At 43.4% G+C, this 20839-nt stretch overlaps 1 protein-coding gene across 2 annotated transcripts in view; it reads left to right on the forward strand.

Annotated features, from left to right (window-relative positions):
* The first annotated feature begins 14848 nt into the window (after positions 1-14848).
* The window catches only part of LOC110522941 (ras-specific guanine nucleotide-releasing factor 2-like), a 77755-nt gene continuing 71764 nt past the window's right edge, over positions 14849-20839 (forward strand). For both annotated transcript variants that reach the window (XM_036977506.1, XM_036977507.1), the window contains exon 1: positions 14849-15510. In XM_036977506.1, coding sequence (XP_036833401.1) covers positions 15232-15510 — 279 coding nt within the window. In that variant the 5' untranslated portion in view covers positions 14849-15231. The remainder of the gene's footprint in view (positions 15511-20839) is intronic.

Here is a 20839-nt window from a genome sequence, read left to right on the forward strand (position 1 = left end):
GAAATGAGGTAGTTGGATGGGCTATTTAAAGATGAGCTATGTACAGGTGCAATGATCTGTAAGCTGCTCTGATAGCTGATGCTTAAAGTTAGTGAAGGAGAGTCTCCAGCTTCAGTGATTTTTGCAATTTGTTCCAGTCATTGGCAGCAGAGAACTGGAAGGAAAGACGGCCAAATGAGGAATTGGGGGTGACCAGTGAAATATAACTGCTGGAGTGCGTGCTACGGGTGGGTGCTGCTATGGTGACCAGTGAGCTGAGATAAGGTGGGGCTTTACCTAGCAAAGACTTATAGATGACCTGGAGCCAGTGGGTTTGGCGATGAATATGAATTAATGGGCAGCCAACAAGAGCATACAGGTCGCAGTGGTGGGTAGTATATGGGGCTTTGGTGACGAAACGGATGGCACTGTGATAGACTGCATCCAATTTGCTGAGTAGAGTGTTGGAGGCTATTTTGTAAATGACATCACCGAAGTCAAGGATCGGTAGGATAGTCAGTTTTACGAGGGTATGTTTGGCAGCATGAGTGAAGGAGGCTTTGTTGCGAAATAGGAAGCCGAATCTAGATTTCATTTTGGATTGGAGATGCTTAGTATGAGTCTGGAAGGAGAGTTTACAGTCTAACCAGACACATAGGTATTTGTAGTTGTCCACATATTCTAAGTCAGAACCGTCCAGAGTAGTGATGCGAGGCAGGCGGGCGGGTGAGGGCAGCGATCGGTTGAAGAGCATGCATTTAGTTTACTTGCATTTAAGAGCAGTTGGAGGCCGTGGAAGGAGAGTTGTATGGCATTGAAGCTCTTCTGGAGGTTTGTTAACACAGTGTCCAAAGAAGGGCCAGATGTATACAGAATGGTGTCGTCTGCGTAGAGGTGGATCAGAGAATCACCAGCCGCAAGAGCGGTATCATTGATGTATACAGAGAAAAGAGTCGACCCGAGAATTGAACCCTGTGGCACCCCCTTAGAGATTGCCAGAGGTCCGGACAACAGGCCCTCCGATTTGACACACTGCACTCTATCTGAGAAGTAGCTGGTTAACCAGGCGAGGCAGTCATTTGAGAAACCAAGGCTGTTGAGTCTGCCGATAAGAATGCAGTGATTGACAGAGTTGAAAGCCTTGGCCAGGTCGATGAATACGGCTGCACAGTATTGTCTTTTGTCGATGGCGGTTATGATGTCGATTAGGACCCTGAGCGTGGCTGAGGTGCACCCATGACCAGCTCGGAAACCAGATTGCGTAGCGGAGAAGGTACAGTGGGATTCGAAATGGTCGGTGATCTGTTTGTTAACTTGGCTTTCAAAGGCCTTAGAAAGGCATGGTAGGATAGATATAGGTCTGTAAAAGTTTGGGTCTAGAGTGTCTTCCCCTTTGAAGAGGGGGATGACCGCGGCATCTTTCCAATCTTTGGGGATCTCAGATGAAACAAAAGAGAGGTTGAACAGGCTAGTAATAGGGGTTGCAACAATTGTGGTGGATAATTTTAGAAAGAGAGGGTCCAGATTGTCTAGCCCAGCTGATTTGTAGGGGTCCAGATATTGCAGCTATTTCAGAACATCAGCTATCTGGATTTGGGTGAAGGAGAAATGGGAGAGACTTGTGCAAGTTGCTGTGGGGGGTGCAGAGCTGTTGACCGGGGTAGGGGTAGTCAGGTGGAAAGCATGGCCAGCCGTAGAGAAATGCTTATGAAAATTCTCGATTATCGTTGATTTATCGGTGGTGACAGTGTTTCCTAACCTCAGTGCAGTGGGCAGCTGGGAGGAGGTGCTCTTATTCTCCATGGACTTGACAGTGTCCCAGAACATTTTGGAGTTTGCGCTACAGGATGCACATTTCTGTTTGAAATAGCTAGCCTTTGCTTTCCAACTGCCTGTGTATATTGGTTCCTAACTTCCCTGAAAATTGCATATCGCGGAGGCTATTCAGTATGCCACAGGGTGTTTTTGTGCTGGTCAAGGGCAGTCAGGTCTGGCGTGAACCAAGGGCTATATCTGTTCCTGGTTCTACATTTATTGAACGGGGCATGCTTATTTAAGATGGTGAGGAATGCACTTTTAAAGAGCAACCAGACATCCTCTACTGATGGGATGAGGTCAATATCCTTCCAGGATACCCAGGCCAGGTCGATTAGAAAGGCCTTCTGGCTGAAGTGTTTTAGGGAGCGTTTGACAGTAATGAGGGATGTTCGTTTGACCGCGGACCCATTACGGACGCAGGCAATGAGGCAGTGATCGCTGAGATCCTGGTTGAAGACAGCCGAGTTGTATTTAGAGGGCAGGTTGGTCAGGATGATATCTATGAGGGTGCCCGAGTTTACGGATTTGGGGTTGTACCTGGTAGGTTCTACAGAAAGTATTCGTACCCCTTGACTTTTTCCACGTTTTGTTAGGTGGCAGCCTTACTCTAAAATGGATTAGATTGTTTTTTTTCTTCATCAATCTACACACAATACCCATAATGACAAAGCAAAAACAGTTATTGCTAACTTATTTTTCAAAAACAAATGAAATATTATATTTCCAAAAGCATTCAGACCTTTTACTCAGTACTTTGTTGAAGCACCCTTGGCAGCGATTACAGCCTTGAGTCTTCTTGGGTATGACGCTACACTCTTGGCACACTTGTATTTGGGGAGTTTCTCCCATTCTTCTCTGCTGATCCTCTCAAGCTCTGTCAGGTTGGATGGGGAGCGTCGCTGCACAACTATTTGAAGGTCTCCCGAAAGATATTAGATTGTGTTCAAGTTTGGGCTTTGACTGGGCCACTCAAGGACATTCAGAAACTTGTCCTGAAGCCACTCCTGTATTGTCTTGGCTGTGTGCTTAGGGTCATTCTCCTGTTGGAAGGTGAACCTTCACCCAAGTCTGAGGTCCTGAGCGGTGCGGAGCAGGTTTTCATTAAGGATCTCTCTGTACTTTGCTCCGTTCATCTATGCCTCAATCCTGACTGGTCTACCAGTCCCTGCCTCTATAAAACATCCCCACAACATGATGCTACTACCACCATGCTTCACCGTAGGGATGGTGGCAGGTTTCCTCGAGATGTGACCCTTGGCATTCAGGCCAAAGAGTTCAATTTTGGTTTCATCAGACCGGAGACTCTCATGGTCTTAGAGTCCTTTAGGTACCTTTTGGCAAATTCCAAGTGGGCTATCATGTGCCTTTTACTGAGGAGTGGCTTCTGTCTGGCCACTCTACCATAAAGGCCTGTTTGGTGGAGTGCTGCAGAGATGATTGTCCTTCTAGAAGGTTCTCCCATCTCCACAGTAGAACTCTAGAGCTCTGTCAGTGACCATCTTGCTGACCAAGGCCCTTCTCCCCGATTGCTCATTTTGCCTGGGCAGACAGCTCTAGGAAGAGTATTGGTGGTTTCAAACTTTTTCAATTTAAGAATGATGGAGGCCACTGTGTTCTAGGGAACTTCAATGCTGCAGAAATGCTTTGGTACCCTTCCCCAAATCTGTGCCTCGACACAATCCTGCCTCGGAGCGCTACAGACAATTCCTTTGACCTCATGGCTTGGTTTTTGCTCTGATAACTGTGGGCCTTATATAGTGTTGTGAAAATACTTAAACAGGGGCACTCAATGTCAATATTAAATTGCAGGGAAGATTTGTTCAATCAGTGACTTGCACAAACACAGAAATTGGTTTATAGAAAAGCACAAGCAGAGCACAGAAATGTGTTATCAGAAAAGCACAAACATAAAAATGGCCATCGCATTCCATCCTCTTATCACTTGCGTGAAAATAATCGTAACATTTCAATGTAAGCATTTAGATTTGAGCTTGTATATCATATTTCTATTTCAGTAAGGGAAATCATCACAAAAACCCAAACACTTCATCATTTCAAACCCTTCATTCTTGGTTGTACAATCCAATTAGTATGCTAATATTATTATCATAATAAAGGTTATAGTTCTATTAACGGGAGTGAATTGATCAAAAATACACACACACACACACACACACACACAGCATGTTAAATATCACAATTCAGACAAACGAAGAAAAAAAACACACGCTGCAGCCCATTTTGCAACTTAGGATCCCCAACTTCCAAACAGGAATTCCAACCAAGTTGCAGGCATCCACTCTGTTTGTGGGGAATTATTCTTAGCAACAGTGGCAATGTATTCAGCGAAATCAGTCCTATCAGAAGAGGAACCTGGAACATAAGTACATTCATCGCCAATGATTGCACAAGTGCCCCCTTGACCTGCCAAAATATAGTCAAGAGCCTCTCTGTTTTGCAGAGCCAATTGACTTTTTTTTTTAGCATTGACAATTTTCTCTACGTCTCTAGATATCTTCCGAATTTGGTCTAGGGCACATGCATATTGACTTTCACAGGGAAGAGAGAGAACACATGTTATAACAGTTCCACACCAACATTGATAAGAATGAGATTGGGGCAAGGTTAGCCCAAGCTAAAATCTAGTGTCTCTCCTCACATTTTAGGGGCATAGCTCTGTCTCAAGAAGCCTCGCATTTCCAAATCATAATTATAACTATTGATAAATTATCCACCCCAAATGTAGAATGACAGTCCTTAGTGCTTCACATTGGTTCTATCACTTTAATTTAAGACCCTCAACTTAGCACACACCGACACATCGATACTGGCAGAATATACATTTACATTGACATACAGTATATTCAAAAATGTCCTATACCGGAGCTTGAGTAAATTACATTACTAAGCTGCTCCCGATTGTACTACGTCAGGACATGGAAATCGATTCTATTGTAGTTCGTGTGGGTTTTAATAACATTATGAAGGCAGCTCTGAACAGTTGAAACTGGATTTTAAAGAGCTGATTGACTCTCTGCTAGACACTAACAAAAGACCCATCATATCTGGCCCTGTGCCCTCTCTGAATCGTGGCATTGAGCGCTTTAGCAGGATTATTTCTCTTCACAACTGGCTTCGTGATTATTGCACCTCAATGATTGTAACTTTTGTTAATAATTTGGATACCTTTTGGTAACAAAACACGTTTTTTAAGGAGGGTGGGATCCACCCAAATCATTTGGGTTCCTGGATCCTTTCACAGCATTATAAGGCTACGTTAAGACAACGACTTATCAATGACCCAAAGCCCAGCTCAGCTAATCCCTACCATTGTGACGCAGAGTTGTCATAATGCTTCAGCCAATGTACATTACACCAGGGGCATTGGTAGACACAATGTAAGTAACCTAATTTATGTCACTCTAACTGCCCTGAATGCCTCTGTTGATCTTACAGCTATTGTATGTAGTAATCATGTGCCTATGAATCAGATTTATGCTGTTAGCACTGAGGCGGTGTGCCCTAGGAGGAAGTCCACTGTGTGCAGTTCACCCTGCACTAACATAAATAACATGAGCATATCTACTTCTGCTAAGCTTCCCAGTAAAGCAATGAAAACAAGTAAGCATCCCAGAAGAAAAGTGCTCAAAATAGCTCACGTTAACAAGGTCCCTGAAAACAATAATTTGCTAGTAACAGATGGCATTCATATTCTGAATATCTCTGAAACTCACTTACATAATACCTTTGATGATACAGTGGTAGGAATACAAGGTCAAATTACTGAAGATAATAGCGGACGATATTGCCACATTTTCAATTTAATCCTACTAGAAAGTGTGTGCCCCCAGGCTTGGAGGGAAGTAAAAGTCATTCCGCTACCTAAGAACAGTAAAGCCCGCTTCACTGTCTCAAATAGCCGACCAATCAGCCTGTTACCAACCCTTAGTTACCTTTTGGAAAAAATGTGTTTGACCAGATTCAATGCTATTTTACAGTAAACAAATTGACAACAGACTTTCAGCATGTTTATAGGGAAGGATATTCAACAAGCACAGCACTTACACAAATGTCTGATGATTGGCTGAAAGAAATTGATGATAAAAAGATGGTGGGGGCTGTTTTGTTTGACTTCAGTGCGGCTTTTGACATTGTCGATCTAAGACTGCTGGTGGAAAAATGTACAGTACCAGTCAAAGGTTTGGACACACCTACTCATTCAAGAGTTTTTCTTAATTTTTTACTATTTTCTACATTGTAGAAAATAGTGGAGACATCAAAACTGTGAAATAACACATATGGAATCATGTAGTAACCAACATTAAAAAAATATGTATATTTTATATTTGAGATTCTTCAAAGTAGCCACCCTTTGCCTTGATGACAGCTTTACACACTCTTGGTATTCTCTCAACCACCCCCTTCCTACTGGCACTCATCCTTCTGGCATTTCTACATGTTCTTCTTCAGATAGTGTTTCAGTTCGTCCTAGAGTGTTGGAGGCTATTTTGTAAATGACATCGCCGAAGTCAAGGATCGGTAGGCTAGTCAGTTTTACTAGAGTATGTTTGGCAGTGTGAGTGAAGAAGGCTTTGTTGCGAAATAGGAAGCCAATTCTAGATTTAATTTTGGATTGGAGATGCTTAATATGAGTCTGGAAGGAGAGTTTACAAATTAGCCAGACACCTAGGTATTTGTAGTTGTTTACATATTCTAAGTCAGAACCGTTCAGACTAGTGGGTGTGAGCAGCGATCGGTTGAAAACCGTGAATTTCATTTTACTAGCATTTAAGAACAGTTGGAGGCCACGAAGGAGTGTTGTATGGCATTGAAGCTTGTTTGGAGGTTTGTTAACACAGTGTCCAAAGAAGGGCCAGATGTATACAGAATGGTGTCGTCTGCGTAGAGGTGGATCAAGAAATCACCCGCAGCAAGAGCAACATTGTTGATCGTCCATCATGCCGACACAATGTCTGTGCTCACTTGGGCATGGTTACTGACTGAGAAAAAGTTTTATATAAAACAACTATTTCATTAGAAGAATAAAATCACATTGCTATCTTCACAAAAGTACTCTCATACTTAATCATATATTTTATACAACATTTAGACATAAACTTGATAAATAGAACATGTCCACTTTCAGAGTTACTCTTATTTCGTTATACCATCCTTAATGACATCACAAAATAATAATATGACATGATTATTCTTTAGACCCCCACTAATCATTCCAAACATTTGGATGTCAGGAATAATGTTCTAATGTTTACCTATTTTTAGAAAACGTTTTTGGCAACAAGAGTCTCTCTGTAGCAAAGGAGATTTCAGTCTTCCAATACTAGAGACCAAAAGGAGTCCTTTTCTGCAAACTGTTTATGACCGGTTGTTACGAGTCATAAAACCGTCCCAACTCCCCCCTCTCCACTCCTGTGGGAGATGGGGAGGGGGAGGTCTGGCTATCTGTCAGCCATTTGCCAAGCTGATCTGACACCTTTGATCCTCACCAAGGAGAGCAAGTCATGACAATGTTACTCTATATATTTATTTCAAATTTATGTTGGATACTCATTTTCTGCTTCACACTTATTAAATGTCCAATTTTAGTATTGCTGGGCTGTAACATGTAATGCTTTGGAGGGATCAATATGTATTACTGGGCTGGCACTGTCTATCAGTCCCCCATAGATGGCATGCTCTGCCCATAATAAGCCTCTACCAAGCACGTAAAACAGTTGAGTAGGTGAATACAGAAAACCATTGGTTCTATTTAACAGGGAATGGGGTTTATTTCAAAATGTATTACCAGGGTGGAAGAAATCTCATAAGCGTTTATAGTTTTATTGGTTAGGGGTAAGTCAAGTCCCGTACAATGCGTTAACCTTATTTTTCTCAAATGATCCACTCTGAACATTCCTCAGAATACTTTTACACCGCTTACGTACATCTGCATGTGCAAGTTGTATATTATTATTATTTTTCTATTGTTACTTCATCAGATCTCTAGTAATCGATTATACTCCCTATTATGTTACTTTATCTCAAGTAACCCATTATACATTTGTGTTACATCACAAATTCCTCCTCTACACCAGTGTTCTATTCATACAGGGGTTTACAAGCATTTCGCTACACTCGCATTAACATCTGCTAACCATGTGTATGTGACAAATAAATTTGATTTGATTTAAATCTTCGCTCTAGTGTTCTATTTAACAGCATATTCGGTAATAGTACTTCAATTCTTTCATATCTTAACATTCACTTTTCCCAATATACGTAACTTCTATACTTAGGTATTCACATCCACACCACTCATATAAAACAACACCCCGTGCTCAATAACACCACATGCTATTATTAGTAGTCTCAGACTACGATGGGCAGTGGTGGACGGAACCCCTAGATAACGTTATAGATTTTTTTTTAACTCAGCCACACAGAACTGGAAAACTCAGCTCACACTTCACTCCACATTCACACTGGAGGTAGTCTCCTGACAGCTCTCTTAACACGTCCTTTCCACACTGACACAACCATACACAACTTTCACATCCACATTCACTTAGTACTATTCCCAAACACACTCAGCAATCTCCCTTATTACCCCATGTGTATCTTCAACCATTATTTGTCCTTACTTCCTATGCACCATATGTAGCTTCACTATACATATAGAATAGCACGTAGTACACATTATGCTATTCTCTACCATTGTCAGCAGACCACGTAGACACTTCTCTTATAAATGCCTACAGACAGCTGACAATAGGGCATGGTATCATTACTTTCCCTCGCTCTAGTCTTCTCTCTAAGACTAGCTCTAGCCTTCTTCTGTCATATGTATCTACAACGGTTCCTCTATAGTCTCTACAGTCGCCATAGTCTCTACAGTATCCATGGTCCCTGGGCATCCATAGTCCCTATAGCGTCACAGTCCCTATAGCATCCATAGTATCTATGGTCCCTACAGCCTCCATAGTCCATCACCATCCATAGTATCAATAGTTTATATAGGAATAAATGCTATGGTCTCTATAGACTTTATAGTCTTGCCTCTTCCCATACATATAGAATAACACTTTGTGCTATTACTTAAGACTAGTGGTACCCTCCTTCTACATCTTTATGTTTGGTTTTATTGGTTCTATCATATTTGTATTTAATTTTTTTTATACAAATTCATTTAAATTTAATTACTGAAATCAGTTGTTGCCCCTCAATTGTTTTGCGGATGATGTGTCTCCTCCTGGGCAGCTCACAGTAAGGGTCTGGTCTGGGCTGGTCTGGTCATCTTTTGGTCAGATGGGAATTTCCCTAACGCTTCTTAAAGCGGTTTTCCTCACAGACCCACACTGGAAAGCTCCGCAAGCAGAATCAGTCATCCTGTTCGTTGGAGCCAAATCGTAGAGGAAATTGTTACACAGGGACACTCAAAGTCAATATTATTTTTTATTATTATTATTATTATATATTTTTTTGCTATATTTTTTATTTGATCTTTATTTTGTGTTTACATCTTTTTCTCCCCAAATTTGTGGTATCCAATTGGTAGTTACAGTCCTGTCTCATCGCTGCAACTCCCATACGGACTCGGGAGAGGCAAAGGTTGAGAGCAGTGCGTCCCCCAAAACACAACCCAACCAAGCCGCACTGCTTCTTGACACAATTCCCACTTGACCAGGAAGCCAGCAGCACCAATGTGTCGGAGGATACACTGTACACCTGGCGACCGTGTCAACATGCACTGCGCTTGGCCTGCCACAGGAGTTGCTAGTGCGCGGTGGGACAAGGACATCCCTACTGGACGACGCTGGGCCATTTGTGCACCGCCCCATGGGTCTCTCAGTCTTGACAGAGCCTGGACTCAAACCCAGAGTCTCTTGTGGCACAGCTAGCGCTGCGATGCAGTGCCATAGACCACTGAGCCACTCGGAAGGCCCCGAAGTCAATATTAAATTAATAATTGTTCGCTGTCACCGCGCTGGAGAGGTTCCAATAGACTTGATGCACCATAGTGAACATCTGTCAGGAGCCCTAACAGGGCAGTCCCGTTAGTTCCCTTATATACTGACAAGTTATATTTGCATAATTTAGCTTATTCATCATTCAAAATTAATGTTTGCTTTATTCATGTGACGACCAATACTGGGTCATGCATGTGACAGACCAATACCTCACAACGCTTCTTCTCTCTAAGCTGAGACCTGGAAAACTGAGATATCCCTTTCTCAAAACAAGGTTCTGGGCGTACTGCCAAATTGCAGATACTGATAGTGAGGATTCGTTCAATCAGTCACTTGCATGAACACAGAAATTGGTTTATAGAAAAGCACAAACAGAACACAGAAATTGGTTATTAGAAAAGTACAAATGTAAAAATGTCCATCACAATAGACAAGTGTGTGCCTTCCCAAATCATGTCCAATCAATTGAATTTACCACAGGTGGAGTCCAATAAAGTTGTAGAAACATCGCAAGGATGATCAATGGAAACAGGATGCACCTGAGCTCAATTTCGAGTTTCATAGCAAAGGGTCTGAATACTTATATAAATAAGGTGTTTTCAGTTTTTCTGTTGTCACTATATGGTATTGTGTGTAGATTGCTGAGGATTTTTATTTATTTAATCGATTTTAGAACAAGGCTGTAACGTAGCAACATTTTGAAAAAGTCAAGGCGTCTTAATAATTTCTGAAGGCACAGTATATGTACATATAAAATAGATGACGAGGAAATAATCTCTCTTTCTCACCATCCCTTTCTCGCTGTTGCCGTTAAGGGTTTGTTTATACTCCAAACATTAACAAAACAGATTGTGGTATGGTCATTTTAGGGACTAATGGCCTGGGTGGGGGTTATTTTAGGATTGACGGACATACAGTATTGGTAATCCCCCATAATCCTTCAGTGCTCCCTCTGTCCACTGAGGAGAGAGAGGTTTTTAATACCCCTACAGGACCACTATCTATGTCTCTCCCCTCTTCTAAGGGATAGTTCGACATCTACTGGGATGGGGGGGGGGGGCTGGTCCAAATTAGGAGAGGGCTGTCTAACTTTTTTTGCAGGTTTGACTATATAATGTCTTCCATATAGCCACTTCCTAATTTGCTTGCTTGCTCCTCCCCTATCAAGGTGTTTTGGTACTTCCCATATGCACTGTGCTTTTCCACCAAATTCTTCAAAGTAGCCACCTTTTGCCTTGATGACAGCTTTGCACACTCTTGGCATTCTCTCAACCAGCTTCATGAGGTAGTCGTCGCCTGTAATGCATTTCAAATACCAGGTGTGCCTTCTTAAAAGTTCATTTGTGGAATTTCTTTCCTTCTTAATGCGTTTGAGCCAATCATTTGTGTTGTGACAAGGTAGGGTTGGTATACAGAAGATAGCCCTCTGCCTGTCTCCAATCTCTCTCAACTCTACAGTCGTAGCCTTGTCCCGCTGGTCCTGAACCCGCTCTCCCTCTGACACTCTCTCCCACTGTCACTTGTCCCCTTTTCCTCTCCCCTTGTCACCATTTCCCTATAGCCCCCCCCCCCCCCCCCCCCCCCCCCCGTCTGGCTGTAGCTAGTCCCCTGTGGTGATGCAACAGAAGCATGTCCTTGCCTCTCCTCTAACCTCAGTGTAATGATTTGCCTCTCTGTCCCCCCTCAACCTCTGTTATAGGATTTTAAGCCGCTATGAGACTTTTTTTCAAATCTGGCTGCTGTTGTAAGTTGTTTAGCTGGTGGATGGCGGGTCAGCTCAGGGCAATACAGTACAGTAAGATGAGGTGGAACAAGTCTGTATAGGAGAGTGCTTGCGTTATTCTCATCTGGGGTTATCGTCTTTGTTCCTCCATGCATGGCCTTCCTTCACTTAGAGTCTGTATAAGAACATTAGTCAGCAGCTTTGAGCTGTTCTTAGTGGCGCTAGAGGCCACCTGAAGAAACACTTGGTGTGTGTGTTTTCGCTGAGGAGCTGCTGAGCGTAGGACGGTTGCGTTGTGAGTGGGCAACGCTGGGGATCTCTGGAACACTTTATCGTGTCTTTCCATATTATACACTCGATTCTAGGTGGTTCCTTTTTTCTCATGAAATGTTTTTTTGCCTGAATGAATCCTAAAGAAGCAAAATAGTATGAATTAAGTAAGTATTACGTAATAACACATTTACAACATGTACACGTAGCAAAATAAATTAAAAGTAAATATTCTACTATACTCTGTTGTACTGTACTGTGTGTGCTATCCCACCTTTGGTCGCTTCAGCAGTCTGTTTGGAAACGAGTCCCCAAAAAAGTTAACCATCCCTCTCTTTAGCTCCCTCCCTCCCTCCACCCCCCTGCTGGGTATTTACAATATCACATAACTATACTGGCATCTGGTAATGCAAAGGGAGGCATACATCATACACAAACACACACACACACAGAGACTAAAGCATAGGAATATCTGTTTTTTTCTCTCAAGCTGGCTGGCAGTTTCAAAAACAAACAACTGCATTTTGAAATCAACCGTTGATCTGCATATGCTTTTTTGTCAAATTCTGATCTGAAATCAGGACTGGGTGAAACTATATCACCCTGCGCCAGCAGCCTTCCATCCTTGCCTCTGAAGCTAGGGTTGGTCCTGGTCTGTCCCTGGATGGGAGAACAGATACTGCTGGAAGTGGTGTTGGAGGTCCAGTAGTGGGCACTCTTCCCTCTGGTCTAAGGAGACCCCAATGCAGTGTCCTGACTGTAGTCACTAAAGTTTGATCGTTTCTAGTCAGGTATTTCTCAACTCCATCATGACTCAGCGTGAAGTCGATACTTTAAAAAATGTTTTCTTTGTAGAAATCCACACTTTTTCATTTAACGTTAATCAAATACAACCACTGACTGTTTCCTTGTTGCTGTTGTTCGAAGAGGCAACTCAGTGCAAATGCCCATGTACCAATTGAATCTCAATGAGGAAACAGTCAGGGGTTGTATTTGATGAACGTTTATTAAAAAGTATGGATTTCAGCAAACAAAGAAAGGCAGGCAACAACAAAGGCCAAACATAGATATAAAGTACAAGTTTAAGAATTTACATTTTATAAGTAACGACTTCACAGCGACTCGAAGCAACTTGAAGGAGTTGCAGGTTCACTCTAAAAACACGCGTTTTCACTCAACGCCATGGATTTGGTATAGTGGCGTTAAAATACACTGCTCAAAAAAATAAAGGGAACACTAAAATAACACATCCTAGATCTGAATGAATGAAATATTCTTATTAAATACTTTTTTCTTTACATAGTTGAATGTGCTGACAACAAAATCACACAAAAATGATCAAACAAAATCAAATGTATCAACCCATGGAGTTCTGGATTTGGAGTCACACTCAACATTAAAGTGGAAAACCAAACTACAGGCTGATCCAACTTTGATGTAATGTCCTTAAAACAAATCAAAATGAGGCTCAGTAGTGTGTGTGGCCTCCACGTGCCTGTATGACCTCCCTACAACGCCTGGGCATGCTCCTGATGAGGTGGCGGATGGTCTCCTGAGGGATCTCCTCCCAGACCTGGACTAAAGCATCCGCCAACTCCTGGACAGTCTGTTGTGCAGATAGGCGTTGGTGGATGGAGCGAGACATGATGTCCCAGATGTGCTCAATTGGATTCAGGTCTGGGGAACGGGCGGGCCAGTCCATAGCATCAATGCCTTCCTCTTGCAGGAACTGCTGACACACTCCAGCCACATGAGGTCTAGCATTGTCTTGCATTAGGAGGAACCCAGGGCCAACCGCACCAGCATATGGTCTCACAAGGGGTCTGAGGATCTCATCTCGGTACCTAATGGCAGTCAGGCTACCTCTGGCGAGCACATGGAGGGTGGTGCGACCCCCCAAAGAAATGCCACCCCACACCATGACTGACTCACCGCCAAACCGGTCATGCTGAAGGATGTTGCAAGCAGCAGAACGTTCTCCACAGCGTCTCCAGACTATCACGTCTGTCACATGTGCTCAGTGTGAACCTGCTTTCATCTGTGAAGAGCACAGGGCGCCAGTGGCGAATTTGCCAATCTTGGTGTTCTCTGGCAAATGCCAAACGTCCTGCACGGTGTTGGGCTGTAAGCACAACCCCCACCTGTGGACATTGGGCCCTTATACCACCCTCATGGAGTCTGTTTCTGACCGTTTGAGCAGACACATGCACATTTGTGGCCTGCTGGAGGTCATTTTGCAGGGCTCTGGCAGTGCTCCTCCTGCTCCTCCTTGCACAAAGGCGGAGGTAGCGGTCCTGCTGCTGGGTTGTTGCCCTCCTACGGCCTCCTCCACGTCTCCTGATGTACTGGCCTGTCTCCTGGTAGCACCTCCATGCTCTGGACACTACGCTGACAGACACAGCAAACCTTCTTGCCACAGCTCGCCACATGTGCCATCCTGGATGAGCTGCACTACCTGAGCCACTTGTGTGGGTTGTAGACTACGTCTCATGCTACCACTAGAGTGAAAGCACCGCCAGCATTCAAAAGTGACCAAAACATCCGCCAGGAAGCATAGGAACTGAGAAGTGGTCTGTGGTCACCACCTGCAGAACCACTCCTTTATTGGGGGTGTCTTGCTAATTGCCTATAATTTCCACCTGTTGTCTATTCCATTTGCACAACAGCATGTGAAATGTATTGTCAATCAGTGTTGCTTCCTAAGTGGACAGTCTGATTTCACAGAAGTGTGATTGACTTGGAGTTACATTGTGTTGTTTAAGTGTTCCCTTTATTTTTTTGAGCAGTGTATATTTGTCCATATAATTTACATTCCATTGGTCAGTAACACTGCTGGTCCAGCATAGTAAAACCTACAGTTTCACCTTTTACCGTGAATGAGAGCGAGGGAAGCGCAAACCCTTGTCTAGACTGTACAGAAGACCGTCCGTCGGCCCGCCCCGCCCCGGCAGACAGGCAGACAGACAGACAGTAGCCAGGCTATGCTACAGTGGATTAGACAGAGACAAACAGTAGCTCTAGTCCAGTGGAATACATTACAGCGACCTGTCTCTTTAAATTACTGTCAAAGCCGATTAGCGCTTTTTTCACCGTCTGTTCTCCTCAATCTATTTTGGTTTTACGCTGCTACAGCCTGCAAGTCTTTTGCGATTTTCCATTTGTATAGGCTATATTTTTCTAGTCATTTGGGATGATTTGGATCCCCTTTCTAAAAAGTTTGAGGTTTGAGGCATGAGACTTGGGATTATTTATTTATTTCTGTCTTCTTCGCGGCGCACAGAGTGGACCGGACTCAAATTTCCCCCTGCGCGTCTGTGGTGAACTTGGATTAGCGCGCTCTCTCCTCCACATCTACTTTCTCTCTCCTATCCTGTCCAACTCTCTCCGAAAATATGATAGATATGTCACAGATATGACATCAAAAACAACGACCACTTTTTGAAATCGACTGAAAGAGAAGGGGTCTCACGGAAAATGCAGAAGAGCGTGCGCTATAATGAGGGGCACGCTCTATATCTGTCGCTTGTCGCGCGCAAAGAGGGTACGAAACGCGGCATCCTGAGCAAGAAGACGACGGAGAACAGTCGGTGGAATGACAAGTACTTTGCTCTCTACCAGAATGTGCTCTTTTACTTCGAGAACGACCAGAGCACTCGGCCCTCCGGGATTTACTTGCTGGAGGGGTGCACGTGCGAGAGGGTTCCCGCGCCCAAAAGCGCCACGGTCAGTAAGGACATGGTGGACAAGCAGCAGGTGGGTTAGGTACCCTAGTGACCATGGTAGTGCACCACCTGACATGGTTGTGCTTTGGTTTTGGTCTCTGCTCGCTGTGTTGACACTGAGGTTTGGCACCCTACCCTCACCCTGGTTTCTTACGTAAAACAGATTAAGGATTTGCAGCACAGACGGGGATTACGCATAGAAAGTGCACCTTAGTTGGGAGGAGAGGAGGGATGGAGGGATGACAATTGATTTCCTCCGTAGCATACTCTGTCTGTCCCAGAGAGAACCAGAGGCCTGGGACGTTGAGGGACAGCATGGGCAGTTAGATATTACACAGCTAGGCCTACCTAGAATACATGTAGAATATTTCAAAATGTGGCTTTACACTTTTAGAATGAAGCAGCACATACTACTTACTACCAGTATGCCATATCCTCATGACAGTTGCTGTAGTTAATATATTCCCATGTACACTCTTAGAAGAAAAAGGTGCTATCTGGAACCTAAAAGGGTTCTTCGGCTGTCCTCATAGGAGAACGCTTTGAAGAACCCTTTTTGGTTTCAGGTAGAACCCTTTTCGTTCCAGGTAGAACCCTTTTGAGTTCCCTGTAGAACCTTTTACGCAGAGGTTTCTACATGGAACCCAAAAGAGTTCTACCTGGAACCAAAAAGGGTTCTCATATGGGGACCGCTAAAGAACCCTTTAGGAACCCTTTTTTTCTAAGAGTGTAGTGAATGGAAGCTAAGTATGGAAATACAAGTCTAATAGTCCCTATGAAGAGCTCCATTACTAGCTGACATCTTTGTAATTGTGATGAGCTGCATGGAGTCAGTGACTGGGTACAGATGTTTTCTTGTTGACCTATTACATCCTCACAGTTGGAGGGTGGAGACAGCACATTCACTGGCTCTGTGTACACTACAGTAGTCTACTAGCTTTGTGTTAGCACATTTATACAAATGTTTCTTCTAACGTATATATATTTTTGCATTCACACAGTAACCTGTAATCTGTCTGTGGGTCTCCACATCTACGTTTGTACACTACATGACCAAAAGTATGTGGACACCTGCTCCTGAACATCTCATTCCAAAATCATGGGCATTCATATGGAGTTGGTCCCCCCTTTGCTGCTATAACAGTCTCCACTCTTCAGGGAAGGCTTTCCACTAGATTTTGGAACATTGCTGTGGGGACTTGGGCACTGATGTTGGGCAATGAGGCCTGGCTCACAGTCGGCGTTCCAATTAATCCCAAAGGTGTTTGATGGGGTTGAGGTCAGGGCTCTGTGCAGGCCAGTCATGTTGTTGCAGAATGATTGTGACAAAACATTTCTGTATGGACCTGGCTTTGTGCACGGGGGCATTGTCATGCCGAAAAAGAGAAAGGGCCTTCTCCAAACTGTTTCCACAAAGTTGGAAGCACAGAATCGTCCTCCACCAAACTTTACAGTTAGCAGTATGCATTCTGGCAGGTAGCTTTCTCCTGGCATCCGCAAAATCCCAGATTCGTCCATCGGACTGCCAGATGGTGAAGCGTGATTCATCACTCCAGAGAATACGTTTCCACTGCTCCAGAGTCCAATGGTGGCGAGCTTTACAGCACTCCAGCTGACACTTGGCATTTCTCTCTTTAGGTACTTACCTGTGTCTGTATCTCTCCAATGTGTGCTGCTACTGTCACCTTGGCACAGTATTCAACCCCTGCCGTTGAAATGAACCTGCATTCATGTACTGTACTATATATAGGCCTACTGTACTAGACTGAAAAACAATCACTTCATCAACATCAATTTACATGCTCTAGATCAGGGGTGTCAACATAATTTTCCTTCGAATATAATTTCCAGTTTTGTGCTTTTTTTGGGTTAAAACCCCAATGAGAACAGAAGTGTCAGAAGGGCGGCTCATTGTTGGAAATAGGACGACAACAAAAATCACCAACACACCACCACAATCATCCTCTAATGAGACAGAGATCAGCTCATAGCCTGGAGGCAGCAGGAAGAGGGATTTTCATTGTCACATCAGATCAGGTCATGTTATCTTAGAGGTTGGTGTTGTGTGTTGGTGTTGGGGACAAGTTAGATCACATTTTGACCACATTAGATTTCCTCCGCACCCATGTCTGACGTGTGTGTGTGTGTGTGTGTCTGTCTGACACCCCTGCAAACCAACAGGACCCTAACAGCAATAGCAGCTACAGACACATGGCTTTATTGAACAAACCAAATCATTCCATACAAGTGTCAATGTTGTGTTGCAGTGAGAAATGGCAACTGCAGTATCTAACTCTTCCCCCCCCCCAGACTCTGTTCCTCCTGTGATTGTGATGTTATAGATGAGGTCACTGACCCTCCCGTGTGCCATGTACTCAGTTTAGCTCTGGTGTGTGCGGTTGAAGTGTGTGTGTGTATGTGGTTGACCGTGTGTGTGTGTGAGGTCACCGTTTCCACCATGTGCTAGGGAACATGATCCCCAAACAGGTTTGGTACAGCTGTGCAACAAACACGTGGAACAGTCTTACAACAGTATTATACCATTAGTTTGGGCGACTGTAATTACACTGTATTTAGACACATATTACAATGATGTTACTGAGGTCGTAATGTCTATGTATTGTGAACTTAATTGATGTCTATCTGGTGCTTCAGATTAACATATTCATGGGACATCCATGAAAAACAATGCAGTGTTTGATTCTGTCAGTTCAAGGCCACTTAGTGGACTACCGAACACACAGCTCCAAAGGCTGGAAAGTGAGAGGGTTTTTAACACAAACACCCATGAAAACGCAAACATGTACGCGCACGCACACACACACCTTCACAAAAACACACACGCAGGCACACGCGCAATCCACAAAGACGTCGAAGCATTTAAACCAGACTAAAACATCAGAGAGCTTCAAAGTGGCAATGTCTGATTGAGAGGCAGAGAAGTGTTCTACTGATGTCCTCTCAGATAGCACGCACACACACACACACACACACACACACACAGAGAGAGCGAGAGAGAGAGTGTTACAGTTTGAAATAATAGAGCAGCAGCTTTATCCTCACAGAACATGATATCGTGCCTTAGAGCCGCAGCCTCATGTCCTTAAAGTTGCTGTTGTCATCGTTTTTTAAAACTTCAACTAAATCAACTACTGTAGCAACTGTAAGCGTCTAGGGGGTTTGGGCTGTGTCTTTTGTTAATGTCTCGTGTGTGTGTGTATGTGTGGTCCTGCTCTTGTGAGGTAGTGGAGGATAGCGTGTGTCTGTAGCCAAGCTGCAGGCTCTGAGGGTGTAGACTCTGTGCAGAGAGGGGGGATAGTCACGGAAAATTCTGTGTGAAGGCTCAGTCTCTGGTGAAAAGGACAGACTGTAAACTTGCAAACAGCAGCAGTTTGGGAAGCAGTGTTTCCTCTAATTATTTTGGGAGGGGGCGTGCTAAGGACCTTAAAGCAACATTGAGAGCTGCAGACGCAAATGAGGCCAAATGAAGCCTTAATTGTTTTATATGGAGGAAGGGGGAAAGGATGGAATGAAGAGAGGAAGGGGGGAGGATAGGGAATGCAGACTGCCTGTAAGTGTGTAAGTGTTTTCTGTCTGTCTGTCTGTCTGTCTGTCTCTCTCTGTCTATCTCTCTTTCCCATCTCTCTCTTTATGTAAGTCCTTAGATAATCTACCTCTCTGTGGTCTCACATAGGAAAGTTCTGTATGCTAATGACGCGGCCTACTATAGGCTACTTCAATGCCAGCCAGCCGGCTGATTGATGGGTTACCATGGTTACCAGGGTTGATAGTTGAAGTGGCACAGTTTGAGAAAACATACCGCACACACACACACACACACACACACACACACACAGAGAGAAGTAGCACTTCAAGAAATGTTATACAAGGTGGTCTACAAGTTCTGGCAGAGAAAGAGAATTAGAAAGACTGAGGGATAGAATGAGAGATGATAATGGGGTAAAAGGCTGGAGATGAGTAGAAAGAAATATTGTAGATGAGGAGAAAGAGAGAGAGGAAGAGATGATGAGTTTGTAAATGAGAGCTGGGATGTGATTGACAGTATTAAGTATGATGTGTGATGAGAAAAAGGGAGGGAATGAGGGGAGGGTTGTAAAGGTTGTGTGTGTGGCCCTCTGCTGTGATGGTGTCTACTCTTAGTACACACGGTTCACTACACCCTGAAAACTGACTGTGACAATTAGAGAACAGAGTTTCCGTTAACCTGCCATTGCCAGCTTTTGGCCGATTAAAAAAAAAGATAAACCAATAAATAAAACTGTTGCCGGCCAAAATGATCAGGACAAAACAAATCCCATTGCAAAATAATGCTTTTTATTCAATGATGGAAATACCATTCCATGTAACAACATTTGACAGTCACACTTATCGGTCTATAGGTTAATTTGCATAATTTTGTGCAATTAAATAGGCTTGTGACCATTCATGGTGGAAAAATTCAAAATGCCATCACGTGTTTAAAACAGTTTTGGTGCAGAATAAAAAAAAATAGCTACTATTTTTATTTCTCAACTGGTAATTGAAGCTCGGCTCCCATTCACCATTCAAGTGCAGGGAACAGGCTAAATGCACTCACCCACCACTTTACAATGTGAGCTGGAGGCCGTATGAATTTTGAAAACATACTTGTTTGAAACCTAAATGTTTTATTTTATATTATGAGGCATGTCTTACCTTGCTTCAAAGTAGCCTACAGGCAAAATCCAACCATGGGAACTTCGAGGAGGTTATTTAATAAAGACTTAATCGGCTGAGCGTGAGTTTAAAGTTTGGGGAAGCTTAAAATGTATCCTACCATTTCTACCGTTCTGCGTCCCAGTGAAGCTTTTCATGTGTGCATTTTCGTGAAACAGTTTCAGTTCAGGACTAAACTTTCTCAAAATCATTGCCACATGGTCAATCATAAAATTTGAATGAAAATTCAAAAAAAAAAAAAATGTGAAAGTTATAAGTCAACTAATGTGAGATCACCAGCCTCTACCATATGACACATTGATACACCGAGATCCATTGGCGGCTAAAGACATAAGCGCATGGAACTGATAGCCTATAAACCAATGCAGCAGTAGGCCTAAAACGTCCATTGGTTGCTCTTTCACACCGAGGATTGGTGACCATCGAGGGGGAGTTTGTTTGAATGATTTTTCAAATAGCTTACTGTGAGGAACTATAGTTTTAATATATTACCATTTGCAATGGATGTTAAAAAACAAACACTTTCCTACATTTCTGTGCAGCCGGCCAGGAAAGTCTATGCGTGCTCAGGTGCTTGCGCTCCCTCAACATTATCAGGACAGAGTAACCAGACACATGCTCATATGGAGCACTCTAGCACAGAC

Source organism: Oncorhynchus mykiss, chromosome 5, assembly GCF_013265735.2.
Source record: "Oncorhynchus mykiss isolate Arlee chromosome 5, USDA_OmykA_1.1, whole genome shotgun sequence".
In the NCBI taxonomy this organism is placed as follows: Eukaryota; Metazoa; Chordata; class Actinopteri; order Salmoniformes; family Salmonidae; genus Oncorhynchus; species Oncorhynchus mykiss.